The sequence below is a fragment of the Botryllus schlosseri genome, chromosome 5 (assembly GCF_051294905.1).
Source record: "Botryllus schlosseri isolate E-star chromosome 5, Bs_hap1, whole genome shotgun sequence".
NCBI lineage: Eukaryota > Metazoa > Chordata > Ascidiacea > Stolidobranchia > Styelidae > Botryllus > Botryllus schlosseri.
The window spans coordinates 16,708,190-16,729,492 of record NC_137240.1 but is presented as its reverse complement, the minus strand read 5'-3'; the positions used below and the strand labels follow the sequence as shown (position 1 = coordinate 16,729,492).

General features: G+C 38.8%; 2 protein-coding genes across 4 annotated transcripts in view; one reads left to right on the top strand and one right to left on the bottom strand.

Annotated features, from left to right (window-relative positions):
* The window catches only part of LOC145439804 (uncharacterized), a 291,614-nt gene that overhangs the window by 103,082 nt on the left and 167,229 nt on the right, over positions 1-21,303 (top strand). The window lies entirely within an intron of this gene.
* Positions 5,080-21,303, bottom strand: part of LOC145439799 (uncharacterized) — a 57,463-nt gene continuing 41,239 nt past the window's right edge. The window contains exons 10-15 of one of the 3 annotated variants that reach the window (XM_080317431.1): positions 17,852-18,158; positions 17,709-17,795; positions 17,603-17,647; positions 10,151-10,231; positions 10,040-10,090; positions 5,080-7,760 (exon numbers count right to left, since the gene is read on the bottom strand). In XM_080317431.1, the coding sequence (XP_080173557.1) occupies positions 7,720-7,760; positions 10,040-10,090; positions 10,151-10,231; positions 17,603-17,647; positions 17,709-17,795; positions 17,852-18,158 (612 nt within the window). In that variant the 3' untranslated portion in view covers positions 5,080-7,719. Of the gene's footprint in view, positions 7,761-10,039; positions 10,091-10,150; positions 10,232-16,406; positions 17,648-17,708; positions 17,796-17,851; positions 18,159-21,303 lie in introns of those variants that run through there. The other 2 variants (XM_080317433.1, XM_080317430.1) reach the window with 2 other exon arrangements.

Sequence of the window (21,303 nt, the reverse complement as noted above, 5' to 3'; positions counted from 1 at the left end):
TTCAAACTTAGTTTGTTTGCTTGGAGCCATCTCGACACTTTTGGGAGTTCCATATTCACAGATGCACGCAAACCATCGACAGTGTTGGAGGTTATGAAGAGGTGAGTATCGTCAGCAAATAGCGTTGTGCGGAATAAAGATGCATTAACAATGTCGTTTATATAAATGAGGAAAAAAGTCGGTCCAAGGACTGAACCTTGTGGCACTCCACAAGTTATATCTCTGGTAGTCGTTCTTAATGACCCCAGTTTAACAAATTAATGCGGGAAGAAAAGCGGTATTTTGAACTCAGAGCGGAAAAGATGACCTTTTTTCTAGTCAACCGATCACAAAGTGGGAAAATTCACCAGTTTTTGAAATTCTTCTCCGGTTTTGCAAGTCTCAAATTTCTGAGAAAGTGACCTCTTTTTAGATTTCCAAAATATGGTAAGCCTATATTACAGTCCTTACAATATGAAGTGGGGGGCGCTGAAGCACGATAATTTTTTAAAGGGGGCGCTGGAGGAAAAAAGGTTAAGAACCACTGTTCTACAGCAATAGTAGCCTACATATATTTCGTCAAAGGAGCTATTTTTACCCTATATTTTCAATTGTCAGTTCACTATGACGTCACAATTTAATGTTCTTGACGTCATGGCTTAAAAAAACATGTTTTAAATTAGGGCCTTGTTTTAAACATATTTGTTTCAAATATGTTTGTGTTAAATTGATTTTTGTTTTAAATGCAACTCTAGTATAGCCTACTTCCATAAATTGCATCAATTTGTGCCTGTATCGCGAAGATGCATATTGCTTCTTTCTTCCTCTATGCAAATCAATTGTAAGTTTTTTCAAAGGTAATGAATTTATTCGATTAATAAATATATTATTTGCATATATTGGGGGCAGCCTCTGTATAGCAATGGGCTCATTTGGCAAGGACAGGATTATTTGATGTTTAGACATAGCAACATCGACGGTTTCGGTCAACATGACTCAGTCATCTGTGCAAATGCTTCATCTCCTAATTGCGAGAGTGTAGTTGGACTCAATTCTGTAAACTATGCGTATTTATAATTCCCAGGAGGGGTTCCAGTACTAAATGCAAGAAATGTGACTATAAATAATGCTAAGTGCTAAGAAAAATTTCAAGTAAAACCAATCTGCTACGGAATATTTTACTTTGTGGTCATGTGCGAAGATCTGCGATGAATGTGGCCCATGGTTACGCCAATGCGTTGAAACTGATGTTTTAGTCATCAGCAAATTTCGCGGTAAGGCTAATCAAATATTGGTTGGCCTTGCCATTTTACCTGATGTTACATCTAATTTCGAGGATTACTTCGCAGGCCTCACAAAACATTCTCGCGGGTTACAATTGGCCTGCGGGGCAAGGTTTGACCACCCCTGATCTGTATCGTTACTAATAACAGTGATAAAGAAGTTGGAGTCGGAGTCAGAGTCGAAGTTAGGGTCATTTTCACAAACTCCGACCCCAGTCAGTATTTTTTCCACGACTCCGACTCCAGCCACTACAGTTTTCACGACTCGGACTCCATCAAGCGAAAATTAGCCAAACTCCGACTCCGACTCTACAGCTCTGGTTATGCCAAGCACTGAGAGGTGCGGATGAAGACCCACAGTGCAACAAGATTTGGAGCACTAAATATTTGTTAACTGAGGTCAGCCGTGAGCCGGTGTCTTTAGTTTATGAGCACCGAGCAGGTCTCCGTGTAAGGAATCTGTGAAATGCATAATGCGGACCTGCTAACGGAGCTAGCAAATCAGGACGGCTATTTTACCAAGCCACACGGCCTAATATTAAAACACCCACTTGGCATCATCTGTTAACTAATACACTGCTTTCAATTTAGAAATTTAACTGTACGTCGTAGAATATAGTTTAACGTATTTTCTGCTTCACATTTGGTCCGCCGAGAAAGATAATTATCCACCCTTGACTGCGAACTAACCGATTAACCAATCAAAGAACGGTATTATTAGCCATCTCGGTATATTGAGCACACTTGATGGGTAACTAGAAAATTTTCAGCGTTTCCAAATTAGATTAGAATTATAGCTACGCAGTTCAATTCGAATTAAATTTTCTGAATCAGCAAACACTTGGACATTGATTCGAGGTCAGTTCATATGAAATAATAGCTCATACTCATAATCATAAGAATAGAAAATGTCTGTACAACATGTTTGACTCGTTTCCACTATACAGTTCTCCTGTAGCATCTGCAGAAAATCCAGAAATAATATTATAATTAAAATTAGAGCATGGAAACATTTCATAAATTAGATTAGATGTAGAGCAAACAAATATTTCACGAAGTAGATTATCGATACTTTGCTCTAATTAGACTAATTATACAACGAGAAATATAGTTTTCCAAGTCTTACACTGAGATGAGCTGTGGAAGGCAAGCAAAACGAAGAGGCCGATTCAACGGTATCGCCGATAGCCAATGAACCGGCAATGTCTCCAATACAACGAAGACCCAATGAAATCTCACTCTCCCAAAAGAAGCTAAGACAGTTGTCAACGAAATAACTCACAAAATTAATTTAGTACAGCGGTTCTTAACCATGGGTACATGAAGCCTTTGGGCGGGGTACTTTTACTTTTGTGGAGTATACTCAAGTAGTTTTCCTCTACTTGCAGTGCTTGGTCAGGAAAATTTAATTTTCAGCTACTTCTACTTACTTTTCTCTACTTACAGTCTGTCAAGTGGGAGTATCATCGGAGGGAGACCAAAATGATGAAATTGAGGGACTGTTTTTTTGCGGAGAGTCCAGAATTTATATCATCTGCATCAGATGATGCGTTCGAATCCTTATGCTGGTAACAATATATATATCCTGCTTGGGATATAGCAATACAGTCAATGAGCACATACGTACTTGAGCAGATTTTCAAAGACGGTATTTCGTACTACAAATCTGAACATTTGTAAGAAATGCGCTGGATATTACAATTTTTTAAAATCTAGTCCAGGGGTTCTCAAAGGGTGGGCCACAGGAGCATTTGAGGTGGGCCACGAAGCTATTTATAAAATTTTAGAATTAATGTAAGTTTAGGTATATTAGTTATGTTAAACGCTAAAAATATATTCATAAACCCTTTCATCTGACTCTCATGAGACTACTTAATGGCACAGGGAGTCAGCATGTACATGTCGAAAACGGGAGGGACAAAAGGCGGCTTTTTCCACTGGTTATGACAACCTACGGCTAACAGCAACTAAAATAATTTCGAGTATAATAACTACAGGGCAAGTTTTTGCAACTTTTGCAACTTTTTTACAGCTTTCGGCAGCTTCCTAAATAATTGTAAGATATGTAGAATGCTGTTTTAAGCTGTTTGAAGGAATCTTATAGTGCAACTTTTTGCAACTTTTGTCCATTCTTTTCATGCAACTTTTTGCAACATTTTGCAACTTTTTCGATTTTTCATGAAAGTATTTTCGATTTTGGTGAAACACATGGCCAAATTCGACTGAAACACCGTAAATCAGCACCGGAGTAACGCTTTTACGGGTATTTCGGGAGCTGAGCCGGAAAATTGACCGTTTTTTTTAGTCAACCGAGCAAAATGCAACTTTTCAACTTTTTTCAAAAATAAATGCAACTTTCCACTGATTTAACTGCAACAAAAACTTGCGCTAATAATAACTAGAAGGTAATGCTGAAGTAACCAAGTACTCAGGCAGGATCATATGTCATATGCCGTTGAAAGAGGTGTGCAATAAACTCGGAATGAGGTGTAATTGATGTACAGTACTTCCGGCAGGTCGTATTAGTGTAAGATAAAAAATAGCCATAATTGCAAATTATTAGCAATTTCTGGTGAAGGTATACTGCACCACCGCAAGGAATGGTAATGGATTGAGGATTTATAGCGGAACGCATCAATCTTTGGAGTCGGTTTAAAATGTCCAGAGAAATCTAGATTTAAATATCATCAGTAGAGTAAAATGCGCATATTTTAGAAAAATAGGCATATCGGCGCCGTCGATTAACACGCATTGAACGGGGTTATGACTCTAAGACAGTGGTTCCCAACCTTTTTGTCTTCATTCCCCACTTCAGATTTATTCCGAGTTTTCATTCCCCACTGCCTAAAGCTATCGTCGTATCTCCTTTCAACTATTGTCATTACGGAGTAGTTATTTCTTTGTTTGAGTAGCCTACATAAGTCACACAGCCACACCAGTGCGCAAGACAATCGCCTATAACTGCAACATAAAACCTGTTGTGAACCGATACCGGTAACCCTCAAAATTCAGCGAAATCTTTATTCAACGTCATACTGGTCGTGCTCGATGCGTTCGTGACGCCATGATTGGTTATCCAGAGTTAATATGATTTTTTCTGATCAACACGCAATACAATTTTCGATACATACATTCCGGAGCAGTTAACTGGTAATGGTAATCGTTCATGTGTCTCCGTAAATATGTAGACTATCTTGTATAACAAATGCGTCTATTCCCCACAAGACACCATTGAATTCCCCACCGTTTGGGAACCACTGCTCTAAGATAAGTGGTGGGCCACAGCACATTTTCAAACCGGAAAATGGGCCACAGCAAAGAATGGGCTGAGAACCCCTGATCTAGTCAGAATTGCTTCGCGGGCCGGATGCGGCCCGCGGACCATTGGCGGACAAACATCTTCGTTTCAAAACAGTCAATTAATCAAAAATACGTGTTTCGTCACAATGAAATGTAGGCTATCGAAGGAAGTTCATTATTGTGTGGTGATACCGCGCGTCTCCAACTGGGTATAGTAAGGTATTAGAAAGCAGACGAATATGCCGTAAAAGCAGTGCGGAGCGGTTCCGGCATTTGGGCGCCATTCCATTCCTGTAAATCACCATATAATAATAATTAATCAGTGTGACACCTGACAATATCAGTCCTGGTATATTTATTTATAATTTCAACAGCTTATACTGATTAGAAGTACATTGCAAGGTGCCGGGGAACTATAGTCAGGATCTGATTTGAAGTCCCATTCTCAAGACAATCTCAAGCTATCCAGTTTACTACTTGGCACTCTGCGAGTGTTAGTCGCATTAAATAGACGATATGATCACTCAATCCATTTCTTTATGAAGTATTTTTCCGTTACCATTGAAACCAAAATCGCGATGACGAGTTATTGCGGAGATGGCAAAAATGCACAAGAACTACTAGGCATATTCACGAAAGGTTCAGTACAAGTGCTGAACACAGCACTCGCACGCAACATAAAATTCAGTGCATACTTTCAATCTGGCAGAAATGTACTTTGAACTGAAAGCATAAAGCTGGAGAGCAGGGGTGTTCAACGTTTTGGCTATTCACGGCTGCAATTCGTACACACCGCATTGGCATAGTGTAAGCTTACCATACGTCCTCTTTTAAGAGGATTTGTCCTCTTTTTTGACTTTTTTGAAAGTGCCCTCGGAGGACGCCCTTTTGTCCTCTTTTTTGAGATTTTGTCCTCTTTTTTGAAAATTTAGGTCAGATTCAGAGCAAATTGCGAGTGATATGCCGCGAATTAGCACAGAAGTGAAGCTACGGCGGGTATTTCGGAGTGAAAAACGGTGATTTTAGCTGTGAGCGAAAAGATGACCTTTTTTTTCTAGTCATCCACCTGGATACGTGAAGAGAGAAACGGTATTTTGAGCTCTGAGCGGAAAAGATGACCCTTTTTTTTTTTTAGTCAACCTATCACAAAGTGGGAAAAATTTACCGGTTTTTGAGAATTCTCCTCCGGTTTTGCAAGTCTGAAATTTCTGAAAAAGTCTCTTTTTTGATTTCCAAAATATGGTAAGCCTAGCATAGTGTCATGTAGCGAACCAGCGAGAATCCAGTGCGAAAAGTTTTCAAGCAATGAAGAATTTCAGCTACATGGTTTTCCACAATATTGAATTGCCGCAGGTTGAACACCCCTGTTTCAGAGTGATCTTAGGTATACCAATATACATTGCTTCCGGATACAAAATTGCCAAAAAAAAGTCATGGAACACACATATTTCGTAACATTGGATTTTCCCAGACGTTTTGAAATAGAGAGTTGCTTAATGGTATTGTTTAAATTGATCACATGATGGCAACATGAAAACATGCCCCGATGAGCAGGTTGGACTTACGGAACTACATTTGGCACTGTCCATAGTAGACACGAACGGACTGTTATTAATTAGTCTTGTTACAGAGAATTGACAAGTCACAATGAATTCATGTTAACAGCATGCATAGGACGATTGGAGGGATCGATATATCTATCGACTTCGGCTATTAATGTTACAAGTGGTATTAAGGAAGCACAAAGATTTGAAATTGAAGAGTCCATAGCAATGCTCATCTCAACTTACTGCTACATTAGAACATTATATACGGGCACATTTACAGGCAAATCAAGTAAAAAGCAGCAAACTAGTTCATTGCACAGCAAATTCTAACGATCAGCTGATCTGATAGCATATACACACTAAGCCAGTCGACTTAAGAGTCCATAGCAATGCTCATCTCGACTTACTGCTACATTAGAACATTAAATACAGGCACGTTTACAGACAAATTAAGGAAAAAGCAGCAAAAATATAGTTCAGTGAATGGCAAATTCGAACTATTAACTGATCTGAAATAGCATAAAAACTAAGCCAGTGGTTCTCAACCGCCGGTCCGTGACCAGTTTTCAGTCGGTCAGCCGAATATACCAGAATTTGTTTTATCTCATTTTTAAATTGGAAGAAGTTGGACGGTTGTCCATTATTTAGGGAAATGAAACTTCAAATTTTAAACTGATTTATTGGTTTGGAGTGTGTTTGCTGTTGTGATTGGTCTACTTTGTGCATTCGTCACAATGGTGCAAGTGTTCCACAAAAGTGCACGTTAAAAAGTAGCTTACAACTCCTTACGGACAACTTATATGCGGAAGCTACACGGATACTTTTTACACAAATATCGTTAAATTCCGACAGTGCAATTAAGCGACACTTGGCAGTCGAAGTTATGGCAAACATCGAAGTAGAATTTCTTTTTAAGGATGCCGACCAATCAAAATCAAGTTAGTGGTCTTTGACACGGCCACGCGAGCTTCGCCTTGCAGAAACTCAAACTGATGCACATACAAATATCTAGTATCAAAAAGGCAGCATTAAATGTAGTTTCCGACATTACATTCAAGTTTCCTACATATGTCGCATTTAAATTTAGGGTTAATTTTGATTTTTGAAGTTTCACAGGCCCGTAACATATGTTTCGAAGTCTAGTACGCGAAGTCAAATAGGTTGAGAACCACTAAACTATAAACAAAGTTCGCAGCGATGCTTCAAAATCGGTTATGCTACAATACAGAAGTTACATCATCAATAAAAAAGAAGAAAAATTGCAGGGACCACTTCGGGTGAATATCTCAAACGTCAATTACTTTTGCCCATTACCGTGTAGATAATAGCCATACATAATTATGCTAACACACAAACAAGCTACTGTATCCAGGTGAACCTTAGTTATCTAAAGTTTAACATGGAATAGCAACAATGACATTCCAATATTCACGAACCATTGCTTAACAACGTAAATTGGAAAATGGTAACACAAATCACCGGTAAAACCAAAAATGCAAGTCTACATTCTCGAATTCAAGTTAATTGTCAGCAAGATTTATTCAATAACGTAATTAAATGACTGTAGTCATTCAGCGTGTAATTTCTGGTGATCCGATTTGCGGTATTCTTCATTCTCTCAATATGGCATAGACATCATCATCGGCTGAGGCTGTAATGTATCCAAAATCAGCTATCTTGTTTAGATTTTTTACCAGTTTTACCGGGGAGTTGGCGAATTTGATTAGGAGTTGAGACTGCGTTGAATACAGTAACACAAAAACTGTGCCGTATATAGTAGAAGCGTATGTAACTACGCATCTTTTTATTTTTGGAATCCGGACCCGATCCAGTCCGACAAAACGGAATCCTGATTAAATTCCGACCGTGTTTCTGTCTTTAAGGTTAAAATCTCGATCCCGAAGAATCCAAGAAGAGTTCGTCAGTAACGAAGTACTCCTACTTTTTTACATTACTTAATTATGTATTGCCGACTTGCGTTATTTACTCCAGTGCTTACATTTTTGGATTGCTTCCACCACAACTTAACAAATACTAACTATTGACACTCTGAGTTTTGTACTGAAGTGTCTATTTGCATCATTTTCTGAAATGATAATGATTTCCAGCGACTTCCACTCAACATTTCTCGGCCTAGAACACTTTACCTTCCTTGGAAATTGCTCCTAATATAAACTTACATTACTTCTACTTCTACCCGAGTATTAACGACGACTGATTCAACCACTTCTGGCACACTTGTACAAACTACTGGATTTTCAAAAAACGCAACAAGAAAATTTTTGAAACTCTCAACTAGAACTAGAGGTACCAACTTTTCAAAATCCACAACTAGAACTAAAACTAGAACTACTCACTTTTCAAAACCCGCAACTAGAACTACCGATAGGACTAGAAATATAACTACTAACTTCTTAAAATCAGAAACTATAACTATAATTATAGTCACTTTTCAAAATCCGCAACTAGAACTAAAACTAGAACTACTCACTTTTCAAAACTTGCAACTAGAACTAAAACTAGAACTACTCACTTTTCAAAACTTGCAACTAGAACTAGGACTAGAAATACAACTAATAACTTCTTAAAATCAGAAACTATAACTATACTCACTTTTCAAATTCAGCAACTAGAACTAGAACTACTCAATTTTTAAAACTCGTAACTAGAACAATCAACTTTTCAAAATCAGCAACTATAACTATAACCAGAACCAGAAGTATATCCAATTTTTAAAAACCCCAACTGGAACTACTCTATTTTGAAAACTCGCAACTATAACTATAACTAGAACTACTAAAATTTTTAAACTCTCAACTAGAACTAGAATTAGAACTACCCCTACTCAAGTTTTCAAAACTCGCAGCTAGAACTAGAATTACAAACTTTTCAAAATCAGCAACAAGAACTAGAACTATACTCAATTTCCAAAATCTGCAACTAGAACTAGAATTAGTCAAAAAACCATTAGTTTTATGATCATCAACTAACTAAATGAGTAGTTTGAACAAGTCTGACCTGTGGTCGTCGATATTTCTCTAATTATGCCTAGGCAATGCATATCGACTATCAGTGTTTGGATGTCTCGAGTCAGCTTTTTCGGATGACTTGACTTGACACGAGTTACTATGCAACAATGACTGGACTCGGTGTATCAGAAATGTGGATTGACTCGTGACTCGGAGCAAAATTTTCCGGTTAATTTTAAGTCATCCAGTAATCGGTGTTGATAAAAATCAGCGAAAAGTAGGTGTAACCTCTAACCTGTGAGAGCGACCAATCATTCACTGATTGTGCGCTTTACTAAGCCTCCATTGCTCTATCACAAAAAATCGATCACAAACAGGTATGTTGTCATGTATTGTCATAAACTAGTAGAAAAATATTTTAATAGCAAAATATCTATATCTGTTCTGTAGACTGCTGATTGTGCTTTGTTCTCACCTTAACCAAACCTTTCGTTTGATTTAAATAGAATTCGAATCTAGTTTATAATATGCGTCAACCATTCGTGCATGCTGCAATTGTATCTTATATGTAGGTGGGTAGTGTTTGCATCATAACAAGTCGTTTCTACTTTCTGAGGTTCTATACTCTATTTTAACTGATAATTATACACGACGGCTATATAGTTACTTACATAGTTTCTGTGAGCAATACAACGCCTTTGGCATGAATCTTAAACTCTATATTCGTTCCTTGATCCAAAATAAATGACCACGCAATCTGTATTTCAAACAGCTAGCGAAATGCAATGACGTAATTATGCTTCCTACCACTCCGAAAAGACAACTTGACTTGACTCGAGTCACCTTCGAAAAACGATTGACTTGATTTAAAATGTGTAATGACTCGAGATTACTTGTGACTCATATTCCTGAACTAGACATTCAGAATACTGGCTAGCTTAATTGAGGAAGAAATACTCACGGGCATTATTTTGATCACCCTGATCTTCCATTGAGAGTCTTCTAGATCCCTCTGAACAATTTTATTGTATAATTAAGAATGCAAAAAACCATTGACCAGTGGAGAACTTACCTCGTTCATGAATATTCACTATTGCGTACGCGAAGCCCTCGTTTTCGTTCCTACTGATATTGTCTTCATCGGGAGTTGGAGCTAAAATATATCCATTATTAACACCGTCTCGACTTTATGGGTTGGACGGCTTATAATATAAAATAGCACATTCAGCATACTCGGTCATAATGGGGAAGGTAGCCTACATAGAAGCGGAGTTGTTGATGTCGAAAAATTTGGATTTGAATAAAATAGTCTTTACGGTGGGCACCACTATTTTAAATAATTAAAGAATCGGTCACCGTAAATCAGTGGTTCCCAACCTTTTTCCACCCACGTACCATTTTGAGGTTTTATGCAGTGCTCGCGTACCACCTATATGTTACGCGCGTTTCCACAATTTATGACGTCATACTCACGTATTTGACCTATGCGAGGTGTATTAACAAATTCTATTAAACTAGGCCAGGAATGTCAAATATACGGCCCGTGGGCCAGATCCGGCCCGCATAGCAATTCTGAGTACATTGAAAAAAGATTATATTATCCATCACATCCACAGTAATAAACCAAATTACAAAGTTCGCGTTGACAGTTAAATATCTTGATTCATCACAACGCATACGCAGGGATAACGCCAGATTATGACTAAAGCAGGGGTAGCCAACCTTTTTGCCATTCACATTTTGACTACTCGTGCAGCCTACGACCGCATTCCAGGGTATAATCGTAATGAACAAGCTGGACGCCAAATACCCAGGTTAAAGTGTCTATGTTCGTTTCTGGTAAACTCCAGACTAATCTATTTAATGGTAGGCTTACTATGCGCACCAAAATCGCGAGTGGTCAATGGTAATGTCAATTTATTTAATGCAATGGCTGCATTTGTTTATTTTCCACTAGCTTGTCGATGCGTGGTATACGTTTGCTTACAGCGCATCGAAAGTCACGTATGGGCGCAACAAGTCGGTTTCGACTTGATAGTCATCAGGGATGAAAATCGTTGCTCGCATTCCCACGTATAAGGGAAAATTAGCAGCTGATGAGGAATAGCGTGAGGCAACGGCTTCAAAAAACTCAAAATCAACCTCACCTGAGCTAGTAACTCCCTTCGGTCGAAAAAAACAGAATCTACTCGCGTACCTACTGGAAGACCTTCACGTACCACAGGTTGGGAACCACTGCCGTAAATACTATTTTATTCATAATCCAAATTTCTCGACGGCAATAACTCTGCTTCCTTTGGTTGGAATTGAACCAAATTTGGTGAACATCGATTTTATAGACAACCTGACACTTTCATGGGGTGAAGAGAAAATTTTCAAATTTTCTGTTATTTATTTTTATATAATAAATATAAACTTTCTTCTCCCGTAGCAATGCGGCTACTGGTTGGAATTGAACCAAATTTGGTGTGTAGGCGCCTATGCCCTATACACACGGGATTATTTGGAAATCACAACAGAATCTGACGACATGTAAATCTAGTGTGGTAACGCACTGCTAGCAGTACCCTCATCTGCAGAATTACATAAAAAAGTGTATTAACAAATTATCAGATAGGTTCCCAACCTTTATACACTTTAAAATTTCTCCTCCAATAAAATTTGGTAAGACTTTCTTTTGTAAACAATTGCTATTGGTGAAAGTTAATATCTACCCCCAGAATGGAACAGCACGCAGTAAAATTAATGAGCAGTGAACTGGTAACAGTACACGCAATGTTGCGCCTCCGTAAAATGGATATGTGAGGTAAGCCGGCAGAAAAATAGGAAGGGTTTGAAAAGTTTCCAAAGTGTTCCAAGGTAGCATCAATTTACATGTGCAAATGCCGAATATATTGCAGGGGTCAGATAAACTTCCTGGTGTTGACGACCTTGTGCGTATGGTAGGTATAAGCCACCATAACCTACACTGTCGCACGCTACTATAACTCGAGAAGTAAGAAATATGTCATTTCATCAGTAACGAGTCCGGCGATGCTATCAATTAGCGATTCCACGATCTCCCACGAATACATATTCATATACATATGAACTTTTATTTTAACAAATCAAGTGATTTCAATCACATCATTTTGCATACGAATGAATAACAACCTATATGAGGAAGATCATGTACCGCTGTCCAATCGATTTTCGCTAATTGAAGCCACTGATAATACGAATGGCTGAATAGCAAATGAGCGAAGAAATATTAGAGATATATATGATCGGCATTTCATACAGACGTTTAATAAATGAAGTTAATAATATAAAGAATTTGTTTTCCAAGTGAGTCTATTCCCCATCGGCTGGAAACACCTGCATTAGAATGTATCTTTAAATATAATTTTACATCACTACAATCGTTATGCAACAGCTGATCAAATGTCTATTTTCCCCGCTAATCTGTGGGTCACACTTATTAGCTTCATCAGCCAACATCAAGGTGTCCGCTGTCTATTATATCAGAAATAACCAAATTTCATGAAGTTACAATGCGTGTTGTAGGCCGGCGTATCATAACGCCGCTCAAAGACAAGCTATATATTTATAATTACAATGATGGTTCTGTCACATAGATATTGCGTGATGGTCATCCTCCCAAAGCGCAGAAAATTATTTCCAAGTTCAACAAATTTTATAAATTGATATAATATTCATATAACTTCAACATTATCAGAGTCTACGATTTTAAAACTTTACTGGTTATTTATGTAGTGGAAGTTACGATAAGCGAAATGCAATTGTAACGCGACAGCGGTCGAATATCATTCATTTTTATAATATTTAAATTAGAATAATTATAAATAATATTATTTTCATGTCGACCGGGATGGGTGAGTCATGAATCCCTATTTGAGATATGAGCATAGTTAGTGAGCGATTTTCTGTAGTATGCCATCAATTTAACAAATCGAAAGCAGGATTATTGTCTTGGTTCTGGCAAAACTGTCAAAGTATGGAAAAAGTATGGAAGTATGGAAAACACGTTCCATCCATACTTGCAAAATTTCCATACTATACCATACTTGCACTTTTCCATATTCCAGACCGAAATTTCGTTCCATACCATACCATACCATGCCCTGCCTGTAGCAATGCGGCTACTGGTTGGAATTGAACCAAAATTGGTGTATAGGCTTAAATTAGGTAACCTAACAATTTTATCAAGTATATAACGCCCTATTCCTATTTAATGCAACGACTATGGGCTAGAACAGGGGTGGCCAACCTTTTTGCTATATTCACGGCCGCATTTCGATTACTCGAGCATTACATGGGCATAGACTGTCCTTGCCCATTACCAGTGAATTCCGGACTAATATGTGTTTTCATATCGGCTTATTATACACATCAAAATCGACAGCCGCCAACGCATACTAATTGAATTACGTGTTGACGGCCTCAGGTTGGCCACCCATGGGCTAGAATTATTTCCAGTTCCGGGCGCATGCCGCGATCTCATCAATAGAAATCAACTGTCTACCAAATGCACAATAGTTTAAAATTCGATTCGATGCATCAATATTTGACAATGGCATGGCATACTCCACGGTAATAACGAAAAGAACACTTAAAAATGACATTGTGATACAATTTCAGAGTACAAATGTATCAAGCAGACAACAAGAAATATGGATGATGGCAAACCAGAAAGCGTGTATTCTAATCAGTACAGTTATCGCCACGAATGGGTTTTGAGTCTGACACCGTATTGAGTAGCTTCCGTCGCGACAATTCTTATCTCATTATATCAGTGTTTAAGCTGTATTGCTGCATTTCCCGATTAATGTCACTGACAAAGCCTAGTTAGAGAAACGAATATGCGCAGAAATGAATTCCAATTTGCAGGCACACACCAACACACCCTCCAATTTTGCGCTACGATTACCAAGACTATCACAAAGCAAGCTAGCTAGCTGGAATGGTTTTGTAAACGAATATGTAAACAGAATTTAGATTTTAGAAAAGCAGAACGTCTATTTGGGCACGTGGTCGGGAGCTGAGATCTATGATGGTGCTTCTCAGCACACGCTAGGCGCGTAGCCAGTCGGGAAATTAGGGGATATGGATTTTTCAAATTTACTTATATCGCATCAATTCAATTCGGGTTAAGTACATGTGTAAATGACGATCATATAATCTCGTCTTGTTGACGATTTTAGGCGTATGATAAGCTTGCCAAAGAGTCCGAAAGTGCTGTCAATTAGCGAGTCCCTGATCTCTGGTGAACAATTACGCAGCGTTGGCGACAGTTTTCGCAAATCAAAATGTCCGAACCTGATACCACCGATTTCAGCTGGTTCAGACCTTTGTCGTCTTTTAGAACTCAAGCAATGATGCCCATATACACATCTTCTGATCGTTATGTTCAAGTATTAGCGGAAATCAATTATGCAGAGATTCGATGTTATTCACTTTCGCGATGTCGCTCTTTAATTAATACGGCATAACACAATCACTAATCAGCGTAAAATCGACCGCGATTGTCTCCGAAGTCCAAACCAGCGAGAGATAGGAGCCCGAGACGCGATAGTTAGGCCAACAATGATATCTTTCGCACCAGGCCTAGTAGAGATGCTATCGTGTAGGCCAGCAATGATATCGCGCACACCAAGCTGAAGCCGCCAATGGAGATGCGACTGTTCAGTAGGGCTCTTCAAAAATGACTTTTTTTTCTCAAATCCTGCTGGCTACTTGATAAAATTGTTAGGTTACCTCATTTAAGCCTACACACCCAATTTGGTTCAATTCCAACCAGTAGCCGCATTGCTACAGGAGAAGAAAGTTTCGATTTATTATATAAAAATAAATATTAAAAAAATTGAAAATTTTCTGTTCGCCCCATGAATGTGTCACGTTGTCTATAGGAACGATGTTCACCAAATTTGGTTCAATTCCAACCAGTGGAAGCGGAGTTATAGTATTTACGGTGAGCCCAACTATAATAAATATACAAAGAATCGGTCACCGTAAATACTATTTTATTCAAATCCAAAATTTTTCGACGGCAATAACTCCGCTTCCACTGGTTGGAATTAAACCAAATTTTGTGAACATCGTTTCTATAGACAACCTAACACTTTCATGGTGTGAGCAGGAAATTTTCAAATTTTTTGTTATATATTTTTATATGATAAATAGAAACTTTCTTCTCCTGTAGCAATGCGGCTACTGGTTGGAATTGAACCAAATTTGGTGTGTAGGCTTAAATTATGTAACCTAACAATTTTATCAAGAAGCGAATTCGATTAGAGAAAAAAGGTCATTTTTGAAGAGCCCTACTGTTCAAGTTCAGTGTTCAAGCCAGCGGAATCGGGCTTGTTCAAGATGCGATAAATCGGGCTGGCGAGTGGCGACGTTTGCCACGCGCACGGGAATGACTGATCTAATTTCGCGACCATCTCAGCGGGAAATCATTAGACTCTTCGCGCTAATTGACAACTTGCTTCTCGCAACCCGGCTGCGCGGAACGCTGATAACACAATCAATGAATTGCAACTGAATATTAGAGTTAAAATGGTCATTTCAAAATGACGGGGTTTCGTGCTTCAAACAGGGGGATTCGAACCCCGAAACCCCGTGGCTACCCGCCCGGCACACGCGCGTATCGAAAACGAAGACATCTCTAACGAAGTCGCATCAATTCGCCTGATTACTAATTACTGGTCACAATCACTTGGGCATTCGAGCATTTTGTACGAGGTGGCCGCCACCTCGTAAATAAGGTGACGAGGTGGCTGCGGCTGTCGGCGCCTATGCACAGAGTCTATAATATTTAAAAACTCTTTTTGATAGGTTACGGAGTGGAAGTTATGATAAGCTTATGATGCAAGATGTTAGCTGTAATGTGACAGCGGTCGAATATCATCAGTTTTGAATAATTATAAGCATGATTTTTCTTTTTATGCGAGTTTTGTCTTCAAATAGATGCCGACAGTCTGTGTATGAGTCGCAATTTGAAATATGAACATTGATCATAGACCTATCAGTCAACGATTTTCTGAGATGCAATCGATTTGACAAATCGAAATTGGATCATTATCATGGTTCTGGCAGAACTGCCAAAGTATGGAAGTACAGAAAAAACATTCCATACCGAAATTCCGTTCCGTACTATACAATGCTTCCATACCATACCATGCCTACTTAGTACGCGAAAATGCATTTCTTTCTTCTGCATTTTGCGTGACAAGAGTCAGAAACTTATCATCAAAGTTCAGTCAATCGCGCAAAAATAGTTCTAGCTGGGATATACGTCAGATTCGTGCTTACTCGGCGCCAATGAATACTGTAGAGTTGTATATTTTCAACAAGTTCGAAAACCTGCCACCTGAAGTTCAGGGCAGCAACCAGAAACGAGTAAAAGCTTGCAATAACTTATAGCATGAAATATGATATCGGTAGAACTCATACTCTTATCATAGGCGTGCGAAATTTTTATTATCACAATAACTCATGATTCGTATTCATATTCATACGAAAATGCATTCTACAAGTCATATTATTGGTCTTATCCGCAAGATTCACAGTGCACTAATGTGCCGATGATACTACTTGAGCACTGCCAGCAGCAACTCGATCACAGGGCCTTCTAAAAGCCAAAAACACACGAAAGAGACATCGCACCCAACGCAAGCATGCCCAGGACAAAGAATTCTTTGGCGCGGGATTGTACTCAAGTCAACAAAACAAGGCCCCGAGACACAGCTCAATCTTACTTTCATAGTTTTGACTCGAGTGAAGTCGAGCGATCTTCAATTCACCATCGAGTGAAGTACGAGTCAAACTGTTCAGTCGCGAGTTCGATACGAATATCCTAGGCCCCGTTCAACTGATATTTTACAACTTTACTTCAGTGAAAAGAATCCCTCACATAAAAATATACTGATTTGTCTCACATTTAACCAGAGATAGTCTGTAAAGTCGGTACTTCTGCTTTGTCGAAGTAGGCCTACTCAAGTAGATTTGGCCACTTGCGCCACTCCCTCAAGTGGTTACATCATTTGACTACTTCCACTTCTATCGTTTCCGTTTATGTAGGTAAGGCTATACAATTATAAAACACTCAAGTTTTTACTTGCAAATTTTTCTTTAACTGGAGTAAGAATTTACGTCAATATTTATACTTCTGGAGTTACAACGATCTCTACCTTGGTAACACTAAACAGGTTCATTCAAACAGATAAAGACTTGGACTTGAGTGGCAGCACTACGACTCGGTGGCGAGTTGAAATTGACACGGCTCAAAACTATAGAAGTAAGATTGGGTTGTGACTCGGAACTTTATGGACTTGGTTACAAATTCTGCATGAAGGTTCTTCCTTGGGCGCTCTGTTAAAATGCAAGCCTCCCTTTAACATGGACATGCGATGTTGATTGGGATTCATAAACTGGACAGTGATAAACATTTCGAGACAGCAACTAATAAAAATAGTCATGTATATCACGATGAATTGTTTTCTGAGTATCATAACAAACTTACGACGGTTATCTTCCCCCGGATTAGAAGAAGAACTGCCAGATCGCCCTGAAAAATTTTACTACAGCATAGAAATAAACTTATACAGCGAGGCTCACAGTTTACTCACTTTCTACCAAAGCATAAACTTCATGACTCTCAGGGTCCACTGGTGAAGCTCCATAGATAACGTTTCTTTTCAAAATCCCAAGCTTGTCTAAATGATAACGTAAGCTGACGAAAATGAAGGAAATTCATTGTTTGCATAATCACTTTTGTTCGGAATGGCATAAATTGGTTCTTCTGGATGTTCTGGCTTCTTTAGGCAACACCAAATCAGCAGCGCGATGCCGGTCAATGCGACCACTCCCCCGACTGCTGCACCCACCACTATCCCAATAGGTCCCACTTCTGGTTCTGTAACTCCAGATTGCACTATGGAGTTCGGAAATGTTTCTTGAGAATCAGCAAATTTGGAAGCAATGGAGGCATTGCTGATAACTAGAGTTGAGCAAATTCCCCCGGTGGGGTCCGCACTGTATCCACATACATTGTAAACGCCATACCCATCAGCTGAATTCTGCAAAGATATAATGCATTTTTAAAATATCAAATCAAATGACATATTGTTCAAATTCTCTAAATCAGTGGTTCCAAATCTTTTTGACCTTGCGGCCCGGTAATTCTTCATAAGAAATTTATATTTGTCATATAGTGTGGCTCTACTGAAGTTTTTGCAAGGCGAAGTCATGTTAAAAACAACTAACTTGATTTTCGATTGCCAGGTTTCTTTGGAAAAAAATGCAGCAGTTGTTTGCTACCCTCCATTATAGTCAGGGTTGCTTTCAATATTGACCGAAAAATCAGGACATTAAATCAGGGTTGTAACCAAGTCACAAGGCACTGAATCACAAGTCCATCTTACTTTTATAGTTTTGACTCGAGTCAAGTGGAGTCATTTAATTCACCACTGAGTCAAGTCAGCAAAAAGAGTGTCGAGTCCGAGTCACAGTATTATGACTCGAGTCGAGTCCAAGTCATCGAGTTGACTGCTCAGTTTCTTGTTAATGATGTGTTGACTGCTCAGTTTCTTGTTAATATCTTGTTAAACCCACTTTAATAACTCTGTTTGGTGATATCGAACAGTTTGCTTCTATAATATACTAATTTTCTTCACTTTTAGCATTTTCTGGTCGCATTTTCAAGTGCTAGTAGCAATAGACCAAATCCCAATAGTGTGGTTACTTTACTATTCTTCGAAATTACAATGAAATGTCGGTCTTGGCCGTCTGCGTCTCGAGTCATATGACTTGGTTCGAGTAGCGCGCAATCACTAAACTTAAAATCGAATCCAACTTTTCCAAACTAGAGACTGTGGCGATGAATGGCGTTCACAGATGTATAGTTTGCAGCCAGATCTGACACCACACAAATTGCCAACTATCTCCAAGTGGCGCATTCAAATTTATCACGAAAAATATTCAAAATTTGCCAAACTATAACCTGTGTCAAGGAATGGCTTTCGAATACGTATAGCCTATATTTAAGCCCAGCATCACACCAATTTTCAGCGACATCCAAGTGGCGCAAGGTGTCCAACTGACCCGATACGTTCAACCAAACAGTCCCTGAAATTTAAATTTATTCACGATAAATATTCGAAAATTTTCAAAATATAACCTGTGTCAAGGAATGGTTTTCATATACGTATAGCCTATAGTTAAGCCCCACTGGAATCTCGGTACGTTTTGCCTGATATATCAGGTGAGCAGCGATGATTCTCCAACTTAATTAAATTTATTAAAAAATTATGAAAAAATGAAATATAGTGTGAGCACAGGACACCGATTCCATACAAGTAGTTAAGCCTAGCATCACACCAATTTTCAGCGACATCCAAGTGGCGCAAGGTGTCCAACGGACCCGATACGCTGGACTAAACAGTAAGTGAAATTTACATTTATTCACGAGAAATATTCGAAACTATAACCTGTGTCAAGGAATGGTTTTCAAATACGTATAGCCTATAGTTAAGCCCTACTGGAATCTCGGTACGTTTTGCCTGATATATCAGATGAGCAGCGATGATTCTCCAACTTAATTTAATTTATTAAAAAATTATGAAAAAATGAAATATAGTGTGAGCACAGGACACCGATTCCATACAGGTAGTTAAGCCTAGCATCACACCAATTTTCAGCGACATCCAAGTGGCGCAAGGTGTCCAACGATCTCGATACGCTCGACTGCACAGTCATAAAAATTCAAATTTATTCTCGAAAAATATTCGAAATTTTTCAAACTATACGCTGTGTCAAGGAATGGCTTTCAGATACGTATAGCTTACTGTTATGCCTAACAGCACACCAATTTTCAGAGATATCCAGTTGGCGCACGGTGGCCAACGGACCCGATACGCTGGACTAAACAGTCACTGAAATTTAAATTTATTCACGAGAAATATTCGAAATTTTTCAAACTATAACCTGTGTCAGGGAATGGCTTTTAAATACGTATAGCTTACTGTTACGCCTAACAGCACACCAAGTTTCAGCGATATTCAAGTGGCGCAAGGTGTCCAACGGACCCAATACGCTGGAATAAACAGTCACTGAAATTCATATTTATTCACGAGAAATATTCGAAATTTTTCAAAATATACCGTGTCAAGGAATGGCTTTCAAATATCTATAGGTTACAGTTACGCCTAGCAGCACACCAATTTTCAAGATATCCAAGTGGCGCAAGGTGTCCAACGGACCCGATACACTCGACTGCACAGTCAAAAAAATTCAAATTTATTCTCGAAAAATATTCGAAATTTTCCAAACTATACCTGTGTTAAGGAATGGCTTTTTCGATTTTAAGTTTAGTGACTGTTTAGTTGAGCGTGTCATATAGTTTAGAGACATTTGAGATACGGCGTTTAGCGTGTTGGAGCAATATTTGTTTTGTCAAATCCATATTTTGTGTGCTAAAACTACATTTTGCGAAATTTCGTTTGCAGCAGAGCGGACAGACCTAGCAGCTGTGAAAATTTCATGATAGAGATAGTCATTCGCGAGATAGCTCTGTTGAGTTAACAGCGTTGAGGTGCTAGTCGAGCTTATATTCTTTATTAGTTGTTTCACAAATGACGTGATGCGATAAAATCAGTCGGGTATTTGCACGCTTTATTGATTTGAAGGCAATTCAATTAGTATTTCACCGCCGTGACCTACGTCGAAACATCGTTATGTGGCCGATGGCTGCCCCGCGGCATGGCCAGAAACTTGATCCTGGTGGTACTTTTGATACCTGCGGTATTCTACACAGTAGTTTTGATATTTATTTTTGATGGCTAGAATTCGATGGCTAACTTCCTCCCGGTCGTTCCCAAGCTCAACTCTCCCTTCTCTTGAATCCAAAGTCTAGCTCTCTGTTATTATCTTAGTATAATTACTCAATGCTCATCCGTGATTATATGCCCAATGAGCGTTTTCACAGAACAACAGATGCGACGATACCCCTTTTTCTCTATTCCTCTCTCGTCTGTGACAGCGGCAGTAATTAGTGTGTCATGTTACATTGCTGCTGAAGATCTCTCACCATTGCCCGGTCGAATAAGCACGCGACCTAGGCTTGTATCAGTAGAGATAGCAGATCCCTGTACCAAAACAGATTGTACTAATCAAATATCCGATGTGGCATCTGTCATGTATTGATCCAATTTGCGATGATTTAGT